Source organism: Brachycentrus maculatus, unplaced genomic scaffold (genome assembly GCF_059751285.1).
Source record: "Brachycentrus maculatus isolate JH-2025_06_01 unplaced genomic scaffold, ASM5975128v1 h1tg000289l, whole genome shotgun sequence".
In the NCBI taxonomy this organism is placed as follows: Eukaryota; Metazoa; Arthropoda; class Insecta; order Trichoptera; family Brachycentridae; genus Brachycentrus; species Brachycentrus maculatus.
This window is the reverse complement of record NW_028281040.1, coordinates 294,391-320,962: the sequence shown is the minus strand read 5'-3', so window position 1 is coordinate 320,962 and position 26,572 is coordinate 294,391. Positions and strand designations below refer to the sequence as shown.

General features: G+C 30.3%; 1 protein-coding gene across 4 annotated transcripts in view; it reads left to right on the top strand.

Moving 5' to 3' along the window:
* Positions 1 to 26,572, top strand: part of LOC148305052 (protein TANC2-like) — a 209,110-nt gene that overhangs the window by 44,059 nt on the left and 138,479 nt on the right. Inside the window, exon 1 of one of the 4 annotated variants that reach the window (XM_088267304.1) lies at positions 24,920 to 25,516. The exons of 2 other annotated variants lie outside the window; for them this stretch is intronic. In XM_088267304.1, coding sequence (XP_088123430.1) covers positions 25,450 to 25,516 — 67 coding nt within the window. In that variant the 5' untranslated portion in view covers positions 24,920 to 25,449. Of the gene's footprint in view, positions 1 to 24,919; positions 25,517 to 26,572 lie in introns of those variants that run through there. One more of the 4 variants, XM_088267303.1, reaches the window with a different exon arrangement.

Below are 26,572 nucleotides of genomic sequence, written 5' to 3'. Positions count from 1 at the left end.
CAACAAATGAGTAGAGATTCAAATACCATACAAGTGCATTTCATATTTGAAAGTTGAATCTAATAAAATGATATTTTGAATCTGAGAGCATTAACTTTGTGGATCATAGTGATATATTATTTTGAGAAATAAAAAGACAGTGAGGAAAGAACGGTTAAAGAAATGTATGAGTCGAATGTAGTTGGAAAAAGAAGCAGTAGAAGACCGAGAAAAACTTGGCACAATCAGGTATGTCAAATACTTGAAAGCGGCCGGGAGTCGTAATAATCGTCGGGTATGTATTGAGGAGATGCATGAACGTAGAAGAGGCGAAGAATGTTTGCAAAGACAGAGTGGTGTGGCGTTCGATTCTCTCTGCCTACCCCTGCGGGGAAGGGGCGTGGTAGTTAGTTAGTTAGTTAAGTTAGTTTGTTTTTTGATTCACTCACATTTTTACTTGTTAGTAACAACCAACTAGTTTCGGAAACAATGAAATGAAATTAGTTTATTCTCTTCATTTTAAGATGCAAAACAAGTTGAAGTCTTCATTACTTATTTCAACTTGAATCACATATTTTTTTAATTGAAAATATTTTTGTAGTTTTCGGCAGGCAATATATTATTTCCATTATATTATTTTTAATTAAAAACATGACTTAACGCTGCTTTCGTCTGCAATATTAGTAGGACGTGTCTGAAAAGAGATCATCGTTATAGGTTCTATTTAAATTATTAACTATAATAATTACTCCAAGATACTGACACTGAGAAAGTTACTCCAGAGTCGTTAGCTTAATCGAAAGCTTGATTTAATGAAACTTTTAGAGCAAAATAATTAAAATCACTGATAAAGGTTATACACGATGTGGCAGACCGAGTGTAGTCGATTAAAAACGGTATAACTTTCTTTTTGACATGTATGTATTTCATTTATTGATTTGGCGTTTAATTTGTAGAACTCCATTTTAATTTATGTATTAATTTTAAATCAAAAACAGATTTTTTGAGTCAAAGTAAGTTATTAACAAAAACATATAAAAAAATAATATTGTGACAATTGTTTCGCCTTGTTAGGGCATTATCAAACAAATCAACATAGTAGACTCAAAAAATCTGTGTTTGATTTAATATTAATACATAAATGTAAATATTTTGTTTAAATGTCAGTATCAAGATTGTGTATTTATTCAATTATTTATCTTAAACTAGAGTTTTCCGAATATGTATCAGTTTTTAGCTAATGACATTTTCCGACTGATTCCATGTTAGTTTTTGATATGTAATACATATTTTCTAATTCATTGTAATTAAAAATAGCCATCGGATTCAGCTGCAAAGTGTTGTCGCCAAATATCTAAAAAAAAAAACAACCCCTAACAAAAGTCATGGTTTTAACGGATTATTGTTCTTTTAAAGTTGTCCCATTATAACATAAATGATCTTTTCAAACCATTTTATGATGGGCAATCTGGTCTGCTTTGTCCTTGTGGTTCAAAAACAGGAGCAGGGAGTATATATGGCTCTCGAAACCATGAACAAAGACCATGAGGAGAAAAAACAATAATTTAACGTTAACCTTTATGTTCTTAACTGTTATTCGGTAATTTCTTCAACCATTCATGATTTTCAACCATTCGTGATCTAATCATTTTTGACAACCATACAGCTCAAATTCTTGGAAGTTCTATATATATGAACCAATTAAGAAACCTTGTTCTTGAATCACTAGAACTTCACTAGAGACATATTTTGGTGAGATGAAAAGAAGCTTTTTATTGAGCAGAAACTCTTATATTAGTATGTGAGGTCCGAATCCTGGATTATAATCACATACATGAGAAACGCTAGAAAATATCATTATTTTTTTTGCTTATTATTTGACCGGGTTAATTTAATTACAACATTTTGATTGTGTCCAAATACTTGTTCTCATTTGTGAATAAGTATTTGGACACACTCAAAATGTTGTCAGAGAATGTTAATAAGCTTTCAAATAAACTTTTTTTAAATATTGCTTTATATTGTATATTTACTCGATTTTGATTAAACAATCTAATTAATTAAAACAAAAACCATTAATTGGAAACTACGATTTAAGAATCTGTCAGTTGCAAAGCCACTGTTTTAATAATATCATTATTAATATTCCATTTTACGCCGGAAGGAAGGAAATATTGGAGACAGAGAGTAAACGTTTAGAATTCAAATTTGTGGTTGGTTCATTACCATTTTATTGTTTTCATTTTAATTATAACAGAATTTAATTATCTTTTATTAACATCAACAAAAATATATGTATGCTCAAAATCTCAAGTCATCTTAAGTAATTCACCGATTAATCTGAATTTTTTTGACACAACTTTTCTTTCAAATACGCTTGTATTTTTATATCATGCACTTGTGATATCGCTCATTCCTTTCAACAACATCATTGATTTTTCAGGAGATCGATTTTAATGTTTAAAAATATAATAAAATGTTTTAAAAATAAATATCAAGCCACTTTTCCAACTTTTTTTTCTGCAACAGATCTTTTTAGGTAAAACCTGAATGTTTTTTCTCCATTTAAAAAATATTTGGTTTATTTAAAAAAATAATTGAACAATATCCTTTCTTCAAAATGCAAAAACAACACATTCTTCCCTGTTGCGGGTAAATATTATGTTTAAAATATGCCGCTTTTGCTGGGACATAGTACATTTTCTGGGCATTCCGAAAACATGCATAAATGAAAATTGTCGATTTTTGATATATGACGTTGTTGAAAGGAGTGAGTGATATGCCATATACATATATAATATGTAGAGGTGGATTTTTAAGAAAAAGAAGTTTGTCATTTGAATCACACGACTCAACAGTTGCAATTGATGTTGCGGAAACTAGCCTGATTATTACTTTACATTACTGATGTATAAAACCAGGTTAACTAATATACCCGAGAATGGATCGTGAATGGTACAAATTTGAGTTCAAGTCCACGGCCAATAACCTCTGCAAACGACAAGCAAACGACCAGTTAATCATCGTATCATGCTGCACGTCAAACATCTGGGAGATTTGTACTGTTTTTTTTTCGACGGTTATTTTATTAATGTGCAAACTATGTTATTTGACGCGCTAGAACGGACTTGCTCCATCTGACCTATTCGCGCTAGAACAAGTTAACCAGACGTGACCTCTTCGGATTCTGACATTAAGTGTTCTCAGAGTGAATCATCCGAAATAAAAAGTTAACATTGAGCAATTTATCATCGTTTTAATTCATAATGTTTTCATAAAACACTATTTTTGTTACAGCAGAATTTGCTTAAAACGTGTTAAAATTCAATTAATAAAACACTCCCCTTATCATTCATCGTTCACTTTGTCTAATACCACTTTAATAAACAATTATTCTTCTAATATACACAAAGTAAAAGATGAATGATAAGGAGAGCATGAGTGACAAGCACCTTTTTTGTCCGTCTTTCTTCAGACATACGTGCAACACTACATAATGCACTACTTGTCCTCACACAATTAAATTTACCAAGTTATAACATACGAGTCAAATCAGCTATCTCATTTAGCTAAGTGAATTATCTGTGTCTTTAGACCTATTTCATCGAACCTTTTTTATACACAAACTACAATTTTTGAAGATAAATGCGCTGACAAAGATTTCAGTCTTAACCATATTCTGATTGAAACGGTGTTAAAGAAAGGAAAAGATGGAAGGGACACTTTTTTTTCTTAACATACCAATAAGTAATACGCAACCAAATTTATGCACTGACACGCGTGATAAGCTTTAAGTGACCGAATCTCAAAACAGAATTAAGTGACGACTAAATTTAATGAAGTAAGTTTATTTTAATTCAAGTCTTGGTTAATACCATTATATCTTCTAGTCTATTGTTTCGATGCATTCCGCATCATTTTCAAACACCGGATAATGCAGAAAGTATTGAAACACGTTTCACAATAGATTTTAAGAAATAATGGTATTTACTAAGTAAAAATTAAATTTAAAATGGATAGAATTAACACAAAGTGACTGCTGAATCAATTGATGAATAAAGTAATTTTGTTCTTGTTGACATATCTATTATAGTAAAAAAAATCTTTTTAAGTTGTCAATCGTTTTAAATATAATATTTGAAAGTATATAGACAGCATACGTGAGATGCTATTTATTTTGTTTGGATTTTTTTTCTTATGCTGTCCCTATGTCCATTTGTTGAATTAACTCCATCCATCTCAGGACTTCAGTGCCGAGAGCTTTCCCAAGTTCAAATAACTGACGTCTCTGCGTCATTATGTTGTTGTTGCTGTGTCCATTTATGGTCCAGAAATTGCTTTTTGCATGAAACAAGGAAGCTTATAATATAAGCATCATAAATCAAAAAATCCAATTCAGATCCTCTGCCAAGCTTTTCAGCTGAAGCTAACACAATGACTTTTTTGATATTACGTGCATCACATTTTTTGCTTGTACTCAAAGTTGGAATTGAGCTTTTTAAGTCCGGTTTGAATGAAAGAAGAACATCAATCTGTCTGAATCGAACTAATATAAGAACAAGTTAAAAGCCTCTTTGTAAAAAAATCGAAGAAATTTTAATCAGTATCATAACTAATTCCATTCCTTTTAGTAATAGTCTTTTAATTTTAACATCGTATTTTTTAAAAGTAGGAATACCCATTTTAAATTCATTACAATGGATCTCAGACTTCTCGAAGATTTTTTTAAAAACTTTTTTGCTAGAATCAATTCTAAGTTCTGCACTTATCCAACAAACCAGTGTATATGGATGCAAGCTCTTATCTTGAAACGTTTCAAACTCCTTCTTGCGATTCGAAACTCCTTCCCAATTGAGCAGAATCGTTTATGAGTTTTACTCCATTTCTCATCAAACAAATCGAAGATAATACAGCGCTATATTTTTTTTAAATACCAAGTTTCGCAACTTAAACAAATAATCTATGGATAAATATTAATTTTGTGACAAAACTAATTTTCTGAGAAATAACTAGAGTCCCAATAGCATGCTGTGATTGTTATGAGAAAAAAATGCTTTGAAAAATACCGTTGGGTATTTTTGAGAAGTATAAATAGTATAAAACAAAGGATATGTACAGTACTAATTTAAGATTGTATTATGGAACTAGTACACAATTTGTATTTTTTATACATCATAGATAAAAAGATGCAAAATTTTAAAGAAATTATGCTATTTTTTTCAACAGCAAAAATGGTATTAATTGTACAAAACAAAGTACATAATTAAATATAATGGCAGTATTAAGTCAGTCTCAATAGTAAATGATAAACCACCTAACCATAAGTATGAACATTTTGTCATCCTTTGTAGTTGATTTTCTACTTTTAGACTTTATTTTGGCTTAAAAAAGGTTATTATATTCGTTAAAAAAGGTTATTATATTCGTTTTTAAACCACATTTCTATATCTACAAGATATCACTGTCACACTTAAAGCTCTTGCGCAGGAAAGGGAAATATTGTATAAAGTTTGAATTCGATTCTAACTACAGCATCCACGCAAGTGATAAGGATAGTATTAATAACTGCGCAAATAATGGAAATAGTGCATTTAAAAATCAAGGAATGCGATCACCCATAGCATGAATGGGTGGAACGCACCTGACTCTTTTACCTCTTCTAAATTAATGTAAGATTTATAAGCGTTTTATATATGAAAGTAAACTGTTTAATGATTTTATTTTTTTCAATGGCATTCATTGATTTAGGCACAGTAGGTTGTATTTATAACCCACATCAATCAATATCCCGCTTACTTATAAAAAAAAATATGTATTGCCTGAAAAATCTGCGAATTTTACGTAAACTATTTTTAAACAAGTTTCGATAAAATAAAGCTGTCAATAAAATTAATATTGTATGTATATTGCGAATGACACGAATAGAAACGAGTTGGTAATTACTTGTATGTAACATCGTAATGGTGAAAATTATATTGATGAAGAGAATGGCGTCAGTGGAAAACATCATATAACCATTAATATTTAGGAATTAATGTGGGAAGCTTATTAATTTTGATTCCATTAGCTTTGTGGATAGATTTTTAACAACTAGTATTTTTATTTTATTAATATATAAGATTATAATATGAAAAATATAGTATTTTGACACCTTATTTAAAAATAGCTAACTTGGCGCGCACGCGCTTTTTGACTCGGTTTGTGTTACGGGCAGCATGAAAACAGAGTACCTTGCCTATAACTTAATTATTAAAAACTATTCGGTACTTTGGACAAAGAATAATGAGTGTATTTATACATTCTTCACAACACGCGTTCCTGTATGCTGTACAAGACCCAATACAATACAATACACACGGTCGCCATTTCGTTCGTGAATTCACACGCACAACACTAGTTGCGAGCAAAGAGCTTACGTGTAAAGATAGCTAATTTTAACTGATTTTCGCTAATTTTAACGTAAAAATAATCATTTTCGAATTTATGACGAGTTGCTTATTTTGTATTATTGTCCTTGGGTACCCATTTATTTTATTTTATACTTTCGTAGATTATTTTATTAAAATTAAACACTTCAATTATTTTATAATTTTATTAATATACATATCACTTTAATGAGTTTCATTTGTAAATACGACTAGTTTCGAAAACTTACAAATATTTTCATCTTCTGGTACAAATTAAAACGATAGATTATTATCTTCGAATATTTTTTTTCAATATTATTTATAATCAAGTAATATGTTTGCAATCGTGGGAAGCCACTTTTTTTACCTAGGTTGTTAATTTTCTACATAATATACATTTTTTCTTTTTATTTTGAAAACAACATGATTATTGGACAAACGAAATGAAGCTTTTGTTAGTAGCACTCCTTACATTCATTCACTTTATGTTTGTATTTTACATTTTTTACTAATTCTGAATGAATCTCACATATGTTCAATAAAAATAAGCTATATTCTTCACAAATTCTCAACTGAGGGTACCACAGTCACCCAATTTCCAAATCTAAATCGTTAAAAACTACAACTAGCATATGAAAAAATCCGACAGCAGTACATATTTATAAACATTCATATTTTCAAAAGGAATGCAACATGGATATTTAATAATTGACAGAATGGCGAGCGTAACACAAGTGTATAAAGTGATCACTTAAGCCACCTAATGCTAGGTCAAAAGCTTTGAGGTAATAAGACTTTTTTCCTTCTTTTTTCGTTTAAAAATAATTTATTCTTTCTATCAAGTTGAGATACTTGTAATATTATTTGTCTCTGTTAAGAAATCGATACAACTTATTTCGTCGATCAAGAAAGTAAATGTTCTGGAAATAGGCTCTAATAAATGATGCCTATATAAAATATTAAATAGCGATATCTAAGCTTGGTCGAGTCGCACAGTTTATTCATTTTAGAGAGTAGTTAACTATCGGTAACTGAGTGTCCAGAAACCTGTATTGAATCTTCGTTTCCAAATAAGGAGGTAAATAATTATTATCCACCTCGTACATCTAAGTACTTTAAGTTTCTTAACATCGTGTTAAAACATGGGTTGGAAGTTGAAGGTACGTAACACAAGTAATTAGGGTAAGTTTAATTCAGGATTATGTCGTGGGTGTACTGACAAAAAAACTCCAAAACATGCAATTTTGACTAAATGAGTAATATAATAATTATTGATTTTATAAAGTTTTCAGCGTTCTATAAACTGGAAAAATACACTAAGTAGTTAGAAATGTCATTTTATTATTTAAAATTCCTCATAAATTGTGAATAATAAGGCTCATTAGTCTGGAAATACCCATTTGACTTTTGTATAAACCTTGTATATAATAAGAAAGGTAAATAATAAATGAAATTCCCATCAACAAAAAAAAGTCTGGAAATACCAAAAATAATTAAAAGATTTCTCACTGTCTGGTAATAAAATAATATGAATTTTTATTTTGTATAAAAAATTATCTGAACAAAAGGCGGACAGTACCTACCCAACCCGGGCCTGAGTACCGTGAAATTATACATCAACTTTTTTCCGCATTTCAAAATATTGAGATTCCTCAATTTCTCTGGACATTTATCTTTTACTCTTCCGACCCAAACACATTAATACGCCTCACAAATATTTCGTCTCGCATAATTTTATATTTTGTCGATTTATTTTGGATGCATATTTGTCTTGAATTTATTGTTCCTTCGGTTGCCATTTTCACGGCTCGATGTTCTCTTATTGCAAAACATCAATCAGAAATATAACATTGACTTTCCAAATGGTTCGAGGTTCGAACCCCCTGTAGAGATTAAGAAAGGAAAGAACGTAAACTCTATTTGCTTATTTACAGTGATGTGTTCCCACCGCACTGAATATTCGGTAATTATTCGTATTCAGCGTAGAGATAGTAAATAAGAAAAATGTTAAGTGCTCTTTAGGCTTTGTAGAAATGGAGCTTTTTAAATAAGCTTAACTTAAATTAAAACTTAAATTATGTAAAAATTACATACGAATATCCACAGATGTCATTGCTTTACAAGTTATATCATACCAACTGACTGGCGGACTTCGACGTTCATTTACGTCCATACTCTCGGAAAGTTAAATTTGGCGTGCATGCATTTGCTGTTGTGAAACCAAAGGTATTGAATGCTATTCCACCAGCAGTTAGTTCGATGATTATTGAAGAAAAAAATTTAAATCGCATTTTTATATCCATTTCAATGCTCATTTGATCAAAAGAGCCCTCGATGTAGTATTTTACAAAAATAAAGCGATACAAAAAAAAAATACTGTTCAAATACATGTTCAAATGAACAAAAAAAACAATATGCGTTTATTAAGAATATATCTTGATATTCCACAATTCTCAAACTTGTCTTTCTAAAGCTTTGAATTTTAGTTTATTTTCGTAGATTTGCATTTTTTAGCGGGTTATATTTGTATAAATATTTTGATAAGATTCCTATCTGATCATAAAAAGGCGTTGTATTTGAAAAAATTAACAAAAATCTCGTTAAATACAAGCTTTTTTCTAAGCCTTCATGGTGAAAAATCTGAAAGGCGTACGTTAAAAATATGAACATATTTTTTTTTAATGAATCAAATATATATAAAAACAATAATAACGTTGAACATTTTTTAAATACACATATATTTTTAATGGACCTTTGATGACTAAACTTAGATCATGCAAAAATATATCCAGAAGTGCTGGTTGTCTGCTCCTTTTACTGCGCCCGAGGGAATGACGTTTGAAGGAATCAAGATTTCCCTGAAATGTAAAATTCTCAGAAGTTGTTATAGATTAACAGGACCTTAAGGATCAAAACGTTCAAAAATATTTTCGCAATAAATCAAATTTTAAAAATATTTATTTGACATTATTTATTGGCATCAACTTTGTGAAATAACATGTTGATTATTTTGAATTAAACACTTATATTAAATCACTAATTGATTTTTATTAAATTTCACAATGAAAACTACAACTTTTTTCATGGACAGGTGATCACATTAACTAAATTATTGTTATCACCCCCCTCCAGTTATTGCCTCTACAAATACTTGAATGATGGCGTATGACAGGTCGTTAGCCATGTAAATACCAAGATTTCCATATTCTTCTTCTGGTCTCGTATAATAACTCATAACTGGACAAACCCAGATTTGTGAACAAAGGTTTTGACACACTCAAAATGTTGTGAGGAACTTACTGTATTTTTCAAAGTATTGTATAATAAACGCCAATTTTCGCCACTAAACTGAATTGACAGTTATAAATTTATCAATCAGAATCCAAAACTGTATTTTGATTTTTAATATTTATGCGAGTATTCTTTTTAAATGGAGGATACCATATAATATTGCATTTATACTTACTTTATTTAACCTAATTCAGAAAACTACTGATTGTATCGGTTTTAAATAGAATTCATTTAAGTGTTTTTTCGCTGAACACTTGAATGATATTATTAGTCTCCTTATCAGTCATTATAACGTATTTTTCGCCTGATCCAGCGACTGTGTGACGTGAATGTGGCGTCTAGTTTGGCCTCCGATAAAACTTATAATGATACACGATTGATAAAACGACTTCTGATAAGACCTACATTTAATTAATGTGTGTAATAATAAAATATGCTTTTATGACAGCTCATGGCTAATTCCTCGATTATTTTGCTAGTATATTAATTTAACCTAGCCGAATCTAACAGGGGGATTGAAATGCCTTATATATGACTTTAAATTCGATAACATTCTATAAGAGCTGACTCCATATTTTTATACGATAAAGAAAGACAACTAGACTACTCGGGTTTCTTTTGAGCCCGTTTCCGGCTTCTCGCTTATTTATAAGATTTCGGCATTTAGTCGTCGACTGACGGTGCGCTGGGACGAACGTGTTATCTATGACTCAGTACTTGCTGCGAGCTGCGTACTACGATTTCCATACAAATATGAACTGTGGTCTTTTGGTACCCCCCTTCAGACCAAGTGTAATTATTGTATGATCAGTGCATGAAAGGTTAAGTATCATTTACTAGCTGTACCCGCCCACGGGTTGCCATAGCTCAGCCTACTCAAATAGAAAAGAAAGAAAAGGTTAGGTTAGGTTTAATTTCACAATGCTTGTGGAATTAAAATTAACCTATTGATTGTGCATACAATATTTAAAAAACTGTCAAAAAGCACACAGTGAACCATGAGCAATGTTTTTATCGAGCAAGTTGCTGTTGCGTTCAACAGATGGCGCTGCAACTGTGGTAAAATTTTGTTGAAAAAACATGTTTGTGTTCTATTGCACATGTTTGAATGAGATATGTGAACAAGTATTTGGACACACTCAAAATATTGTGGACAAAGTACCTACCCTCGTTTTGTGTTCCCAATGTTCCTCAACATTATAAAATTTACGTTAAAACATTTTCTAATGGAAAAATCTCAAAAGCATCTCTTTGGCGCGCTTCGGTAATTTATTTTAAAATATTCCCTACATACATTTTTAAAGAATTCGAATGAACAGTCTCCAAAAGTGAGTTCGTAATCAGAAATTCATTTGAGAATTCGCCTTTTCATCTGTCCAATTTTTAAGTGTCTCCATCAGGAACGAGGAATCAATTTGCAAAATTTTGCTAATGGTTGAAATATTTGCCTGAATCACGTCAATAAATAATCCCAAATTCTTAATGGAGTCTCTTATCAAATGAAAACCAAATTGATTTATAAAAATGGAATTCCGCTTTATAATGACCGTAATGGATTCTGAATCTTCAAGTCGCAAATTCGATTCCCTTGGTTGAGTTTCACCAGAATTTATTATTTTGTCATTTAATATGTTTTTATTACTTGAATGACTTATTTTATTCAATGATTTGGCAACTTTGTAGAATAACATGACGATTTAAATACAAAAATTAAATGTATCGCTCACATATCGTGATAAATAAAAAAACTGGATTTTTCAGGAGAACGTTTTTAAAGTTTAAAAATATAACACAATGTATTAAAAATAAATATCAAGCCACCTATTGAACTTTTTACTGTGCAACAGATCTTTTTAGGTAAAACCTGAAGGGTTTTTCTCCATTTGAAAAATGTTTAGTATATTTAAAAAAATAATTAAACGATACCTTTTCTTCAAAATGCAAAAACAACATTTTCTGCCCTGTAGCGGGTAAATATTAAGTTAAAAATATGCGACTTTTGCTGGGATATAGTACATTTTCTGGGCAATCCAAAAACATGCACGACTGAAAATTGTCGATTTTTGATTTATGACGTTCTTGAAAGGAGTGAGCGATATAGTATATTAAAAACATTATTAACTTTGTGATATGGTAATATAACACTCACCTTATCATTCATCGTTCACTTTGTATTACACAACAATAAAATACAACACAGTGGACTAAAAAAATCAGTGTTAATACATAAAAGATGAGGAGAGTGTTAAAAAAATAAAACACTTCCTCGATACCACTTTTCAGTTTATTAATGTAAGCACGACTCGTTTCGAGAACTGCAGATGTTCTCATCAACATTAATAAACTCAAAGGTGGTATTGGTAACAATCAGATCAGCAATGTCAATAAATGATACATTTTTCAAAAATAAAAAAAAAACATTATTCATTAACTTGGCGTTAATTTTGTGGAATAACATGATGATTTAAATACAAAAGTGAAATACTTGTATAATACCACCTTTGTGTTTATTAATGTTAATAAGAACATCTGTAGAACTCGAAACTTTACGCGTTTACATAAATAAATTCAAAAGTGTTCTTATGCGTTACGTGTTTTATATTTAAATATATGTCATTTTTTTACATCTCAACATAGATGAAGGTGAAATTTACACACCTGCAACATTCATCATTCTACCTATGATTGACAACCACACTACTCAAATTTTTGTAACACCTAGATATATTTTTTGCAATTTCCTTCTCATCATCAATTTGTAATTTATGTTTTTTTTTAATGTTTGAGTTAGTTTCTATCTACCCTCTGATTGCAAACAACTTTATATGTTATCAAACGTTTTGACCAATATCGCTAGTCTTTTTAGATTGTTTGAAAGATTTTTTAGCAAAAAGTCCGCCAATGTGCTTATTTATTATCTGTACATAAAGTTAAACAAATAAATATGTCATTTATCTCATGATACAATACATATGAGTTCACAACAGTAAAAAGTGGAAAAAAAATACGAATTATTTGGACACACTCAAAATATTGTGCATATTTTACATTAATTTACAATTCATATTGAATAAACGATCATTTACATTTTTGCCACCCTCGAGCGCAACCAAAAATATATGGACAATGTTTCTTCCACTTTAAATCACGACCAACAGTAATATCCTAAGCCCGAATTCCAGCATGTAACAAATAACTATCCTCCAAAAGAGCAAATAAAAGTTTGGGGGTATTGAATTTTTCTGACCCGTTTTTGCCGGCCGTGAACCCTGCCTTCTCATAAAGCTCCGAAGGAAATATTAAAGCTGTCATATTATTTCAGAGCTGCCAAATGTTAAGTCTACGTTATGTCGAGAAGTAAAAGGCTCCATTATGTTAAAAGATTATTTTTTTAAGAGATCTGGGTGTGATTTTATTGTTGATTTTGAAAAAAGCTCGTACATAATTTTCGAAGGTAAGGTATTATATATTTTTATTACCTTTTTGCAAAATAACTTTCTATATTCTTACAATGCTTTTCAATATATTAATAATACATATACTAACCGTTAATGTGTTTAGCAAATTTTTCAAAATTCATTTATAATAAAGAATAAAATAGCAAATTAAGAGGTTTTATCACTTTTGTTTTATTTGATCAACGTTCGGGTTTTATTTACACTGAAATCGTTGGACCAGCCTGGTAATTTGAACCTGGTCGCTAGTCAAATAAAATACATTTAGAAAAGCTATTTGATTGTTGTTTTATTTTTATATAAAATTCAATTTCACCTAGAAATTGCAGTAAAAAATATAAATTAAAAATAATTATGAACGTTTTTTTACGGAATTCCTTAGAAATATCAAACTTAGATGAAAAATGTAATTATGTTTATCTACGACCTGTCATAAGCTGGTTCAATTGATCATTTCATACCCGTATAATATTCACCATTCTACCCATGATTGACAACTGTACTAATCAAATTTCGGAATATAATTCAAACGTTTTTTCATATGTGAACTGTCGGCAGAATCTATGGATGAGTTGAGTAAGTTTTTTTTATTTAGTAGAGATCCTTGTTTTAAATATATGCAAGATTCTTCTCGAATTATTCCACCTACTGGGAGTCTAAAAACTTGATTTATTATTTTTATTATGCTTATAATTTGACGTTTTGTTTTATTCACAACATTTTGAGAGTGTCCTATTCCTTGTTCACAAACCCGGATCAACCAATTTATAAATACCCATATTTGTTATGCATCAATGTTGAGATATCAAAATAAATTATAAAAAAAACTGCTGAGTTGAAATACCCATATTTGTGAAAAACAATTTTGATACACTCAATATGCTGTATTTATTCCTACTTTATATCTTTAACTTAACGCAAATGTTATATTTATGTTTTATTCCAGTAAAACATATCTTTACAACATTTTGAGTGTGTCCAAATACTTGTTAACAAAATCTGGATTATCTCCAATTACAGGAGTTATTTTCATATTATTTTTTGACATCTCATCAAAGATGAAGAAGAATATGGAAGTCTGGGCATTTACGATAATATAAGAGTTTCTGCTTAATAAAAAAGCTTCTTTACATCTCACCAATAGATGTCTCTAGTGAAGTTCTAGTGATTCATGAACAAGGTTTCTAAATTGGTTCATATATATAGAACTTCCAAGAATTTGAGTAGTGTGGTTGTCAATAATGGGTTGAATTGGTGAATGTTACACGTGTGTAAAGTGATCACTTAAACCAGCCTATGACGGTATTATATATTCTTCTTCATCTTTGATGAGATGTCAAAAAATAAAACATATCTTTAATAAATAATTTAATTAAGCTTTAAGTACGGCTTTTCAAATTATTTCATTAATTGATTTGGCAATCTTCTTTTAACCCTTCTCCGCACCCCAATGGTGCATAGGGCACTGCATTGTATAAAAGCAGTGTTATCTTGATCGTTAAATACACGAAGGAAAGGTGATCAGCCTTCCGCTTCAGGTACCAGTCCAAGGTCATATGAAATAAATATCATACTGAAAAATTACCAATATTTATTTTGACCCTCTAGGGAATCGAACCCGGGACCTCCAGCATGGTAGCCTAGCGCACTAACCACTGCACTATGGAGGCAGACAAATATTTGGCAATCACTTCACGTTAATTAATATCTATCCATTTTTAATTTAAGTTTTACTTGGTACAAACGGTATTGTTAAAATGATATTCATTGCACAATAGATTTTAAGAAAAAGTGGTATATACCAAGTTTTTCCAATGTTCCTAACGGTAGTGGAACCCTAGGAAGAATGATATAATGCGACTGAAACTAAAAATATATTATAATATAGTTAAAATGTAACTTTGTTTTAAAATCACGTAAAGTGATTTATAGTGATTTAAAACAAAGAAACGTTTTAATTATAAAATATAAAATCACAAAGTTAGTGCTTCAAATATAAATAATACTAAAAATATATGTTATACATTGATGATATGTTCATCAAATAGGTATAGTTTTTTCAGCATTTTTTTCCATTGCAATTCAGACACAAGTATAACAAAACTTTCATAGTACGTGGTCTTTAAATACACGCATATATTTTAATCTATTTTTCTCATCCATTCCAATATATTGCAGTAATATTTCACACAACGCTAGAAATCTTAGAGCAAGAGTGTTGTAAACATAATTTAGGCATGAAAAAGGCTATCAAATCTCTCAGTTGTACTGAGCACAGAAGTAAATCTTTTTGTTGAAGTTATTTATTGTTGCAGCCTGATTTTCAGATAGAATGGTTCATTCAAACGTTCACAATCTCAGTATGTTAGATCAATCGCATTAAGTGCATTAATCAATCTGTATAGAAAACATCGCTGGAATATGGGTCAATGTTTTTTTATCCTTCTTCCACACCTTCGTCGAAAAAAAGAAAAATTAATTATATTTTACAACATACACGATAACAGTCGATTACTAAATGGATGACCTGTCCATACCGTTCATATTGCTTTCGTTACACGGTATTTCGTAAATTGTCTAAATGATATTGATTAAATAGCAAATAAAGTATGCTAATTCCTATATTTTAAGCTTTATCATTTATTTATTAGGTTTATTTTAGTATATCTTTATTCTTAAGTTAGCTTATATTACATTAAGTATTCAAAATAATATTAATTAATTTGACGTCATATGTATTTACATCTTCTTTAAAGAAAAATATAACAATTCTTTTTAATTCATTCTGCTATATATATTACAACTCTTTTCATTTTTCATACATTCAGGCATCTCATAACACATTTTTAAACCTTTATACGTACTATTTTGCATTTTTTTAACAATCGCACTGTTATTCTATCCTTATTCATAGTTAGTTACCTGCTTATTATTATTTTATTTTGATTTAAAACCACCCTATTCAAAAACATTAGTGAATTCTATTGTTAAAAATTTAAAATATAACAAGCATATTGACGCATAGAAAAATGAACATTACCAATATTAATAGTAAAAAATACTGTAATAATTTTTGATAAATTCTAGACAACCGTTTTTGTTAAACACTACCTTACTTCTTCTTACCCTTATGCACACCTAATGTTGCATAGAACGCTGCATCATATTGACATAGTGTTAGCTAAATCATTACTTACATGAAGGCAAGGCTATCAAACCTGCACTTCAGATATCAGCCCAGGGTAGTATTAAAAATTATAAAAGTAAAAATTACTAATATTTATTTTGATCCCCTTAGAATTCAAATATAGAGCCTCCAATATGGTGACTGAAAGCGCTAACCTTAATGACTAAATACTACCTTAAAGAAGTTTTCATTAAACTAAAAATTCTTCATGGAACTGACTGAGAGCTAGTTTATAAAACTAATCAGGTTATTTGTGATTAGTTGTATGGAAGAAAAAATTATTCTGAAAAAAATCTAGCAAAATTTCACTTTATATGGTTAATATTTTTTCTAACGACACTGTACTTTCGGGTACCTAATGATCAACAAATTTGTGTGATATTTCTGTCCTACTAGGAAAATAATAGTTAACCTTATAACGATAGTAAATTTTTCATTTGATAATGTAACTTTGAAATGACCACATATTTATTGCTGCACGTTTGAATCTAATTAGGATTTCTCACGTGTGTTTCGTTTAACGAGTATATTAATGTTGTGAATACATTATCGTAATTACACTAACGATGGCTTTAAAAAAGCTTGTTGCGTTTAATGCTGATGAATATGTTATCAGGTATTTAAATAGGCAAAATAATTTCTTTGTTCTATCATAAGCCGCCTGGGTTAGGATTCCATACTGTAGAGGACGTAATAACTACAAAGTAAAGATAACTTCGGCATTTGTTAGATAAATAACGAATATTCAAAAAAAAAATTTTCAGTTTTCTTCCTTCGACTTATTCTTCCTTCTTTCTCCATCTCTATTCATAAATATTTTATATTTTTCAGCCAGGACTTCCATTTTCATTTATGTATCGGCATGTATATTAAATATTAGATTAAAACACTGATTTTTAGAGTCTACTAAGCTGTATTATATTATTAAAAATACGTAAAAATAAAATTTGCGACAGTTGTTTCGCCTTGCTACTGTTTTCCTCAAATTCCTCGACTTCCATCAATTTTCTCTTTCATCATAAGTTGAAGCAAGGTATATTTATCACCTCTCAGAATATCTAGGATATCTTGAGATGAATCAATAAATGGTTTATAATGCTAAATATATTAAAAATGAAAAAGTGCTATCTTATTGTACTCAATTGCATATTTCACATTATTTTTTGACATCTCATCAAAGATGAAGAAGAATATGGAAGTCTGGGCATTTACGGGGCTTACGACCGTTATAGGCTGGTTTAAGTGATCACTTTACACACGTGTAACATTCACCAATTCTACCCATTATTGACAACCACACTACTCAAATTCTTGGAAGTTCTATATATATGAACCAATTTAGAAACCTTGTTCATGAATCACTAGAACTTCACTAGAGACATCTATTGGTGAGATGAAAAAAAAAAAAAAATAATAATAATAATAATAATATGAAAATAACTCCTGTAATTGGAGATAATCTTTTTTTTTCGTTCTTAAGTTAATTTAAGAGTTTAATGTTTTACAGGAATTTAAAATGTGATAAAGAATAACTCCCGGACAGGTCAACATAGTGATTACCCAATCTCGTTACATTCGCACAAACAGGAATTCGAAGTGTAAAAGAGCTTTTCACAGCTTTCTTGACGCCTTTGAAACATAATTTGGTAAAGTTTCCACAATGTTTCACTTGGAAGTCCCTCTTATCAAAATTCTGTTGTAACTTTCAACTGTTCAACGAGATGATTGATTCGTTAATCAATTTTCTTATTGATTGACTGCTTGACAGTTTGCAAAGGGAAGGTCATTGAGACTAATCCTATGAGTAAAACGGTGTATGAATTAGGTTCTTAAAGATGTTAAAATTCATATGAATTGACCAATTCCAACTCTTTATTTAATCTAAACTTACACTTATATTACACATTTATTATTTTTGTTTAATGTTTCCTGTTTTACAACTTTCATTCAATATTAGGTTTCCATTCATCAGTTTTTACACATATTTTCCACTCATCGGCTTCATTTCACAGTTTAAAAAAAAATTATATATATATATATATATATATATATATATATATATATATATATATATATATATATATATATATATATATATATATATATATATATATATATATATATATATATATATATATATATATATATATATATATATATATATATATATATATATATATATATATATATATATATATATATATATATATATATATATATATATATATATATATATATCTTTCACTGGTGCTCTAAAATGAACACGGATTTTGAGATTGCGCTGATTATTTTCGACAGCTATAATTTAGTCGTACGTGATGGAAAAATTAAAGTATATCAATTATTGTACCGGACCAGTCAATCTTTTCTGAGTAAGATTTATGTCCGAACTTTCTTCTCACCGATCTCGCCATTGAAGTGTGGGTAATAAAACAGTTTTAAGGGGGCAGTACGTGACACACCAGATCTCAGGTTAAAGACAAAATATTACACAAAAAAAAACCTTTTCATTTTTCGAGTACATTGACAACCACATTTAAAGCGTAAAGCGTCATGAGATTTACGATATATGTAGGAGTTCCAAAAAATTGAGAAGTGTGGTTGTTATCATCGGTAGAATGGTGAATATTGCACGTTCGTTAAGAACTCACTTAACCAGCCAATGCTAGGTCATAACCCCTGTAAATACCCAGACTTACATATTCTTCTACGTCTATGTTAAGATGTCAAAAAAGTAGATTATATAATATTCACAACATAGATGTCTCTTGTGAACTCATATGTACAGCATCATGAGATTAATGATACATGTAGGAGCTCCAAAAATTTGAGCATTATGGTGGTCAATTATCGGTAGAATGGTGAATTTTACACGTGTGTGTTTGCCTTTAAGATGTCAAAAAATAATGTAAAAAAAATACTCCTAATTGGAAACAACTCAGATTTGTGATCAAGCATTTGGACACACTAAAATGTTGTTAATTTATTTTTTCGCTTTTTTATCAGTTTTTTGGACATTCATAATGGTAATGTAGACTCCCCCTCTAAGCGAAAAAATGAGTTCAGTTATGCAATAATTATTTATACACTTTGGTTCTTTGTTATTAGTATTTATAAAACGCGATAAAATTCAAACACTCCACTATTATTTTATGTGTCCGATTTTGAAATTAGATACGGGTACAAAGTAAAGTAACAGCCGGCGCGGCGTAGTGGTTACATCGTTTAACTTGCGTGAATAAGTCAAGGGTTCAAATTTACTTTTTAATTTCACCTGATAACTTTTAAATATTTCCACGTGACTTAAACGCATTCAACTATGTAAATTTATACAAAAACATTACATATTAACGGTTGAAAGAATAAGGATTTCAACATATATAAACGTGTTGTGAATTTAAACTATGTAACTGACCATTAAGCTGCTTCCCCGCAGGGGTAGGTTGAGAGAATATAATGCCATACCACTCTGTCTTTGCAAACATTATTCGCCTCTTCCACATTCATGCATCTTTTCATCACGCCCGCCGACTTTTTCGACTCCTAACTCGGCCGCTTTCAAGTATTTGACACACCTGATTGTGTCAAATTTTCTTCGGTCTTCTTCCAATACAAATTTGTTTTCCCGTTCTTTCCTCACTCATTCATTTCATATGTCCAAAACATCTCAACATACCTTTCTTTACTTTATAGATAATGCTTATCTCAGCCTTGTATTATTTCCTTATTATTTATTTGATTATTTCGAACATCACATGTAGGATATCTTTTTTCCGCACATTCGTTTAAGAGAATGCATTTCGACTGCATTCAGTCTACTTTCATCCTTCTTTCGACGACTTCATGCTTCACTTCCGTTTGTATTTTTTTATATTGAAATGTATTTTTATTTGTATTTTCATTTAAATTCACATTTGTATTTTAATTTATATTGTTACCATAAATTATCTCATTACGAATAATTTATTGGTAAAATTTCACACATGAAACGTTAGACAACAACAAAAAACATATTTACAATGAGTATAATTCATTTGACGTTCTACTATACAAAGGTTATTTTTTTGCTACAAGTAGTGTATTCATAAATTCTGAAGTCTGCAAATTAAAATGCCAAATTTTAAAACTAAGCACTATAATGATATTTGATGAACAAGTAACAAAGTACAACATTTTGAGTGTTGTCAAATACTTGTTCACAAATCTGGATTATCTTCAATTAGGATTTCCTTTTTTATAATTTTTTGACATCTCAACATAGATGGAGAAGATATGGAAGTCTGGGCATTTACGGGGCTTACGACCGTCATAGGCTAGTTTAAGTAGTCACTTTACACACGTGTAACATTCACCAATTCTACCTATTTAAAAAAAGAAGATAAAAATTAATGATATCATTTTATCAAAATATTATAAGTTAACTTTAAAAACACCCGGCGAAGAAAAATTCTGATAAATGTATCATTTATAAGTATCTCTTAAAAAATAAACATTTTGAATTTTCATTTCAACACCTAGCATCCGTTTGGATTTGTAATGTAATTTTTTTTTATCTTATTTTACATCATTCAATGAATAGTAAAACTTGACATTTCACATGTTTTAAAGGCAATCCAGTAATTCCACCGAAAACTTGTAAAATTTAACTGTTTACACTTTTATTTTCGAATGTGATGAATATTTATATGTTTGCTTACCTAAAAACCAGTATTTCGTAGTCGTTTTAGGGTCTTTTCTGAAAAACTAATAACAGTTAACTTAATTGATTTTCTAGTTAAAAGGCTTATTGATTTGTATGAATATATCAATGACTATGACAGGGCACCGTAAGTATCCATTTAATTTAATGGTTTTTATGCAGTGTCTCAAATAAAGATAAATAATAAACGTAATTATGCAGATTGTAATGACAAGTTAGCATAGATAAAGAAATATATTAAAAAGATAATTTAGAGAAGTCTGCGTACTTACAAGGTGTACGACCTGTTATTGACTGGTTCACGGTGTAACATTTATCATCATACCCATGATTGATATATTGCACAATTTTTTTTTATTTAAATACTTATATATTGCAAGTAACAGCACGTAAGGATGTTTTTTTATGGAATACAAATCATAGGTGATATCTCATGATTAAATTTAGTCAATTATTAAAATTTTTAACTATATTTTTAAAAATTAAACATTTGTAATAAACCCCTTAATGAGTTTAATTTTACTATACACTAGTTTCGAAAACTGATAACAATATTTTTTGCTTTTCATCTGTAGATGAAAACATCTGTTAGTTTTCTAAATTAGTCCTGTACTCGTAAAATAAAATAAAACTCATTACGTGGTTTATAATAAGTGTTTTTTTTAATAATCAACATGTCATTCCACAAAGTTAATTGCGAATTAATAAAAAATATTAGCAGAGAAGAGATATATCAAAATTAATATGAATTATGGGTTTTGGAAATTTATTTTCAAATTTAATCCCGCGTGGATCTCAAAATAGTTTAATCGAGATCCCACGGAATTATGTAATTCCACTGTGTCGGTATCCATAATTGTTTCCATAATTGTTTGCATTGATGAATCATTTTTTGCTTTTGTTGATATTTTGTGATAAAGAATCACAAATCTTGCGATACAAGCATATGACACATTTTATCAATACGATTTTTTATTATCAATTTATAATACATATATGTACCTTCATCTATCATTTTAGCTAGATAACAATTGCTAGAATAATACTTATTAAGTAATAAAATAAAAATTCGATTGTACTTAAATTCGCCCATGTATTTTTAATTTTGAATACAAAAATCTATTTCTTTAATAAAATTTTATCCAAAAATCACAATTTAAATCCTTCCCATAACTTATTTTTAATCACGAATATATTACACTACTTCAATTCACTCAATTTAAATTCTTAAATTCAAAATAAAATTCAGAAAAATTAATAAATAAAATCATGGTTTTTGACCCCTATCTTGCTGTGTATAAGACATTGTCTACATTGTCTAGCCTCCTACCAGTCTGATGATGTCGGTAATGACGAAACCCAGTCACCAGTTACCAGTTTGCAAATAAAATATTTGCAAAAAAAACAAGATATATATCTAGTTATTTTTATTATATATATATGTGAAATAAAATTCCACCAAGATATGTCAGATTTTTAAAGGAATAACCCGTAAAGCCTCTACTTTAAGAGGCTTGTCTGCATGTAGTATGGGAAGGATAGGGAATATAAATGTAAAAATAATAATAATGAAACCCTTATCCGCACCCCAATGGTGCATAGGGCACTGCGTCATATAAACGCAGTGTTATCTTGATCGTTTACACATGAATGAAAGGTGATCAGCCCTCCGCTTCAGGTACCAGTCCAGTGTAATATTGAATAAATATGACAGTGAAAAAATCACTTATATTTATTTTACCCCCCTTGGGAATCGAACCCGGGACCTCCAGAACGGTAGCCGAGCGTGCTGACCATTACACTACGGAGGCGGACAAGGACAAATGTAAAAAAACACATCACAAACACCCAAAACAATTTATTTGGCGCGATTTACCCAACTAACCTACGGCGCCTGTCTATTTCTATTTAATATTTATTATCAGTAAAAAATTATAGTTTTTTTTATTATTTACTTTTCAAATTTAAGAGAGTCTCAATCGACTATTGAATAAATTAATAATTTATATTCTCGCTGCGCCTAATATCGCGTTGTTAAAATGCAAATTTTGTATAGCCACAAGTGTTTATATGGTTTCTACGAATTTTTCCACCAACCGTAAGTGTTGTCAGGTAGTAATAAACACTAGAATAATACACATATGTATGAATTATGTATAAGGCAGCGCCAACCGAAGATGTGATGATAGCAGTACTTTGCAACAGGTATCAACACCTCCTAATAATAATACTAAATTGATTGATTGACATAAACTGATTGACTTTTTTTGACGAGTTTGCAAATCTGATCCACTGATGTTTCTAGTTTTTTTTTATGCTATATAAGCTGTACCCCGGCTGCGCGTTGCTGTATCTCAGTCTGGTTAAATGGTAAAGAAAGAAAATAAAAAGTATTTTGTATTTTCACTTTAATTTTTATGTTATATAAGCTGTACCCCGGCTGCGCGTTGCTGTATCTCAGTCTGGTTCAATGGAAAAGAAAGAAAATAAAAAGTATTTTGTATTTTAAAAGCATTATTTACTTTGTGTTATGTTATGGATATATATAACACTCTTCTTATCATCATCTTTCACTTTGTGTAATACCACATTAAAAAACCATTACTTTGTGACTACCGGTTTCGGAATAATCATTCCATCATCAGGTAAAATGTAGACTAAAATGAAATTATTGCGGTCTAACATTAATACAAATCTAAAATTTTTGAAAGAGAGATCGAAGACTAATGAATCACAGTGGAAATATTTTTAAAAGTGAATTATAATATATTGGATAAATTTGCAGCATTAATAATTGTACAATGGTTTTAACCAATAAACATATTGAAAAATCTACGAAACAACAATGATATCGAAAATATTGGAAATTTTAAGTGGCAGCAGCTGTCAAGTAGCATTCTGCCCGCTGACTAAACTCAAATATATTAATACTTATCTACCTGCCTTTGCATATATACTGTACTTGAATCGGGATAATCGATAGCTCGCAATTATTTTCAACCCAGGTAACATTTAACGTTATTAATTTTGTTGCTAAAAACGCCGTTTTTGTATTAGAAAAATATTTTTTTCTTTGAAAAAAATATATACTGTTTTTACTGTTACTGAAGGTAAGGAGTTAAAAAAGTATATAAAAGATTTTTTCTATATATTTTCTAAAAAAACGTGCGTGGAAATGCGTTCGGCTTTCGCTCAGCCAATCGCGTACTGAATTTTATATTTGAGAGTACACCCTTAATCGTGAAATAATAGTATTAAAAGCGACAAATTTATTTATAAATACACTTTTTGCGAGTATATCTACCTGCAAAAATAATAATTGCTTCGTATTTTGTTCATTCATAAGAAAGCATTACAATACAAAGAATTTTAATAATAGGTAAGTAGAATAAAGGATAAGAAAAAAACACTTAAAAATAATTCTTTCTTTCTTTGCCGCACTTTAAATAATATATCATTTCAGTACCTCATGAAACGTTACTGAATGCATATAGCCATATCCTTTTTGAGAAAGTGAAACTATATAGTATTTAAAAAGGGTCGATCATTCGAAGCAACATTTACAATTTTAACGAGGATTAATATTAGGTGCCTTAATTTTATAATCTTCGAAATCTAACTTCTAAAGCAGTCGAGGCAGGATCTGTAAAGACGTTCTAACAAGAAAAAAGTCCAAGGCAAGAAATGTATGCAGTTTTCAAAAGGGAATTTCATAAATACAAAAGGACTTGAATATTGTAAGGATGGGTTTATTTTTTTTACACGCGCGCTTGTTTTTGTTATCAATGCTGTTAGCAACTATCGCCTTCGGTTTGAAAGGAGCCTAAAGGCTTGAGGGGGAAGGGGAGTGCAGCAAGTTGTGAGTCAGTCTTGCAGGTTGTATGTGAATGGCCCAACGGCCGATAGTTTATCGAAATCGCTCGCGGAGAGCGCACGCGTCGTAGCTTCCAGTTGTTTAACCCGTCCCACGCTTTGCTAACGTCAAAGTTTGCTAGGGAGGAATCGCTTCCTATAGCCGGCGACCGTTGAGTGTTCAAACATCGAAACGAAAAAAAAACGAAACATCAAAATCGACAGTCATTTGTTTCTGAATAAAGAAAAAAAGTACTCCACGTGTTTTGTGTATTTGTTTTGTGACATATTCTGATAACGCTTGTAAACTGTGATAAGCTGTTTATTCTACCGCTTCTTTTCCTGTCTATACCAGTGCGTGAGATTTGTTATTATTCTCATTTGAAACTCGGTGGATTTCAGTACCATTCGTACTCCTTCCATCTTGTCTCGCTGAGGAACAGTTGTTATCAATCGTGTCTGCAGATGATCTCGATCGCTATCTGGCATGACTCGCGTCTGCGATGCGATGCGACTGACATTTAAATGCAGTTCGTACCTGTAAAGGTTTGACACTAGAAAGGCGAGAGACTTTGCACTATGGATAAAGTGAAGGCGAGAGACTTGGAACGGCACAGGGCTGACCGGCTAAGCCACAGCGTTCTTGGTAAGGAAGATAACATGTTATAATATTTTACATTCTTGTTTTACGGCATTGATAAGTTCTGCAATCGAGTCTTTATAGCTCCAGCAACTGTTTTTTGCATGAGTTCAACATTTTTCGTTTCTTTTTCTTCTTCTAAGGTCTGCAATCAACTCTATTTGGCTCCAGCAACTGCTTTTTACTTTAGTTAAATATTTTTCGTTTCCTGTTATTCTTCCTGTGATTGATCAATTGTAGAATATCTTAAATGCCATACTGGTTGACATACAAAATCATCCTAGTCAGGGCAAATATATGGAATCTTGGTCCACTCCATTATGTTGCAGAGCTAGGACTTCTTTTCCTGTCTGTACCTCTTCTGCCCTCTACTTTGCCCTAATATTGTCCCGGAGAAGTTGCTTATGGTAATATCTCATGATGTTTCTAAGATTTTTCTTTCCTTTGCTTGATTGAAGTCCGCCAGTTTTCCTGACTTCACCTAGTACCTCTTCATTCCCCATTAAGTCTTTCCAAGATACACGTATAATCCCACAAAATCGCCATACTTCCATGGGCTCTATTTTTATTTACCTTCTTCATTATTGATCAAATATCTGCTTTGAAAACTCTGTGTACTTGTAATCTGACTTACATTGAATTCATTTATTAAAACTTTTTCTAGCCATTACAATTAGTTTCAAGTAATTGTGCAATATTAATTTGATAATTCTTAGAAATCTTTCTAATACCGGATATTCATCTGTTGATTGACTCGAGAAATAACTCGTGAGTTACTCATTTCCGTTGCGAGATTTCCTTAATGCCCACGTCTGGATTTATCCTCCACATCCGACCGATGCATTAATTTGCGAAGCGAATAACCATTGATGTTCCGACATCCTACAAGCTCTTATCCCAAAATTCCTCAACGTCGTTACGACTTCCAGGTATCGAAAACTCGGCATCATTGATCTGATTGATATTTTATCAGCAATTATAAATTAGGTTATGGTGCACCCATTTTTACTTCTTTGTTTGAGTAATAAGTAAATAAATTACAAACGTTGAAAGATTTTGCTA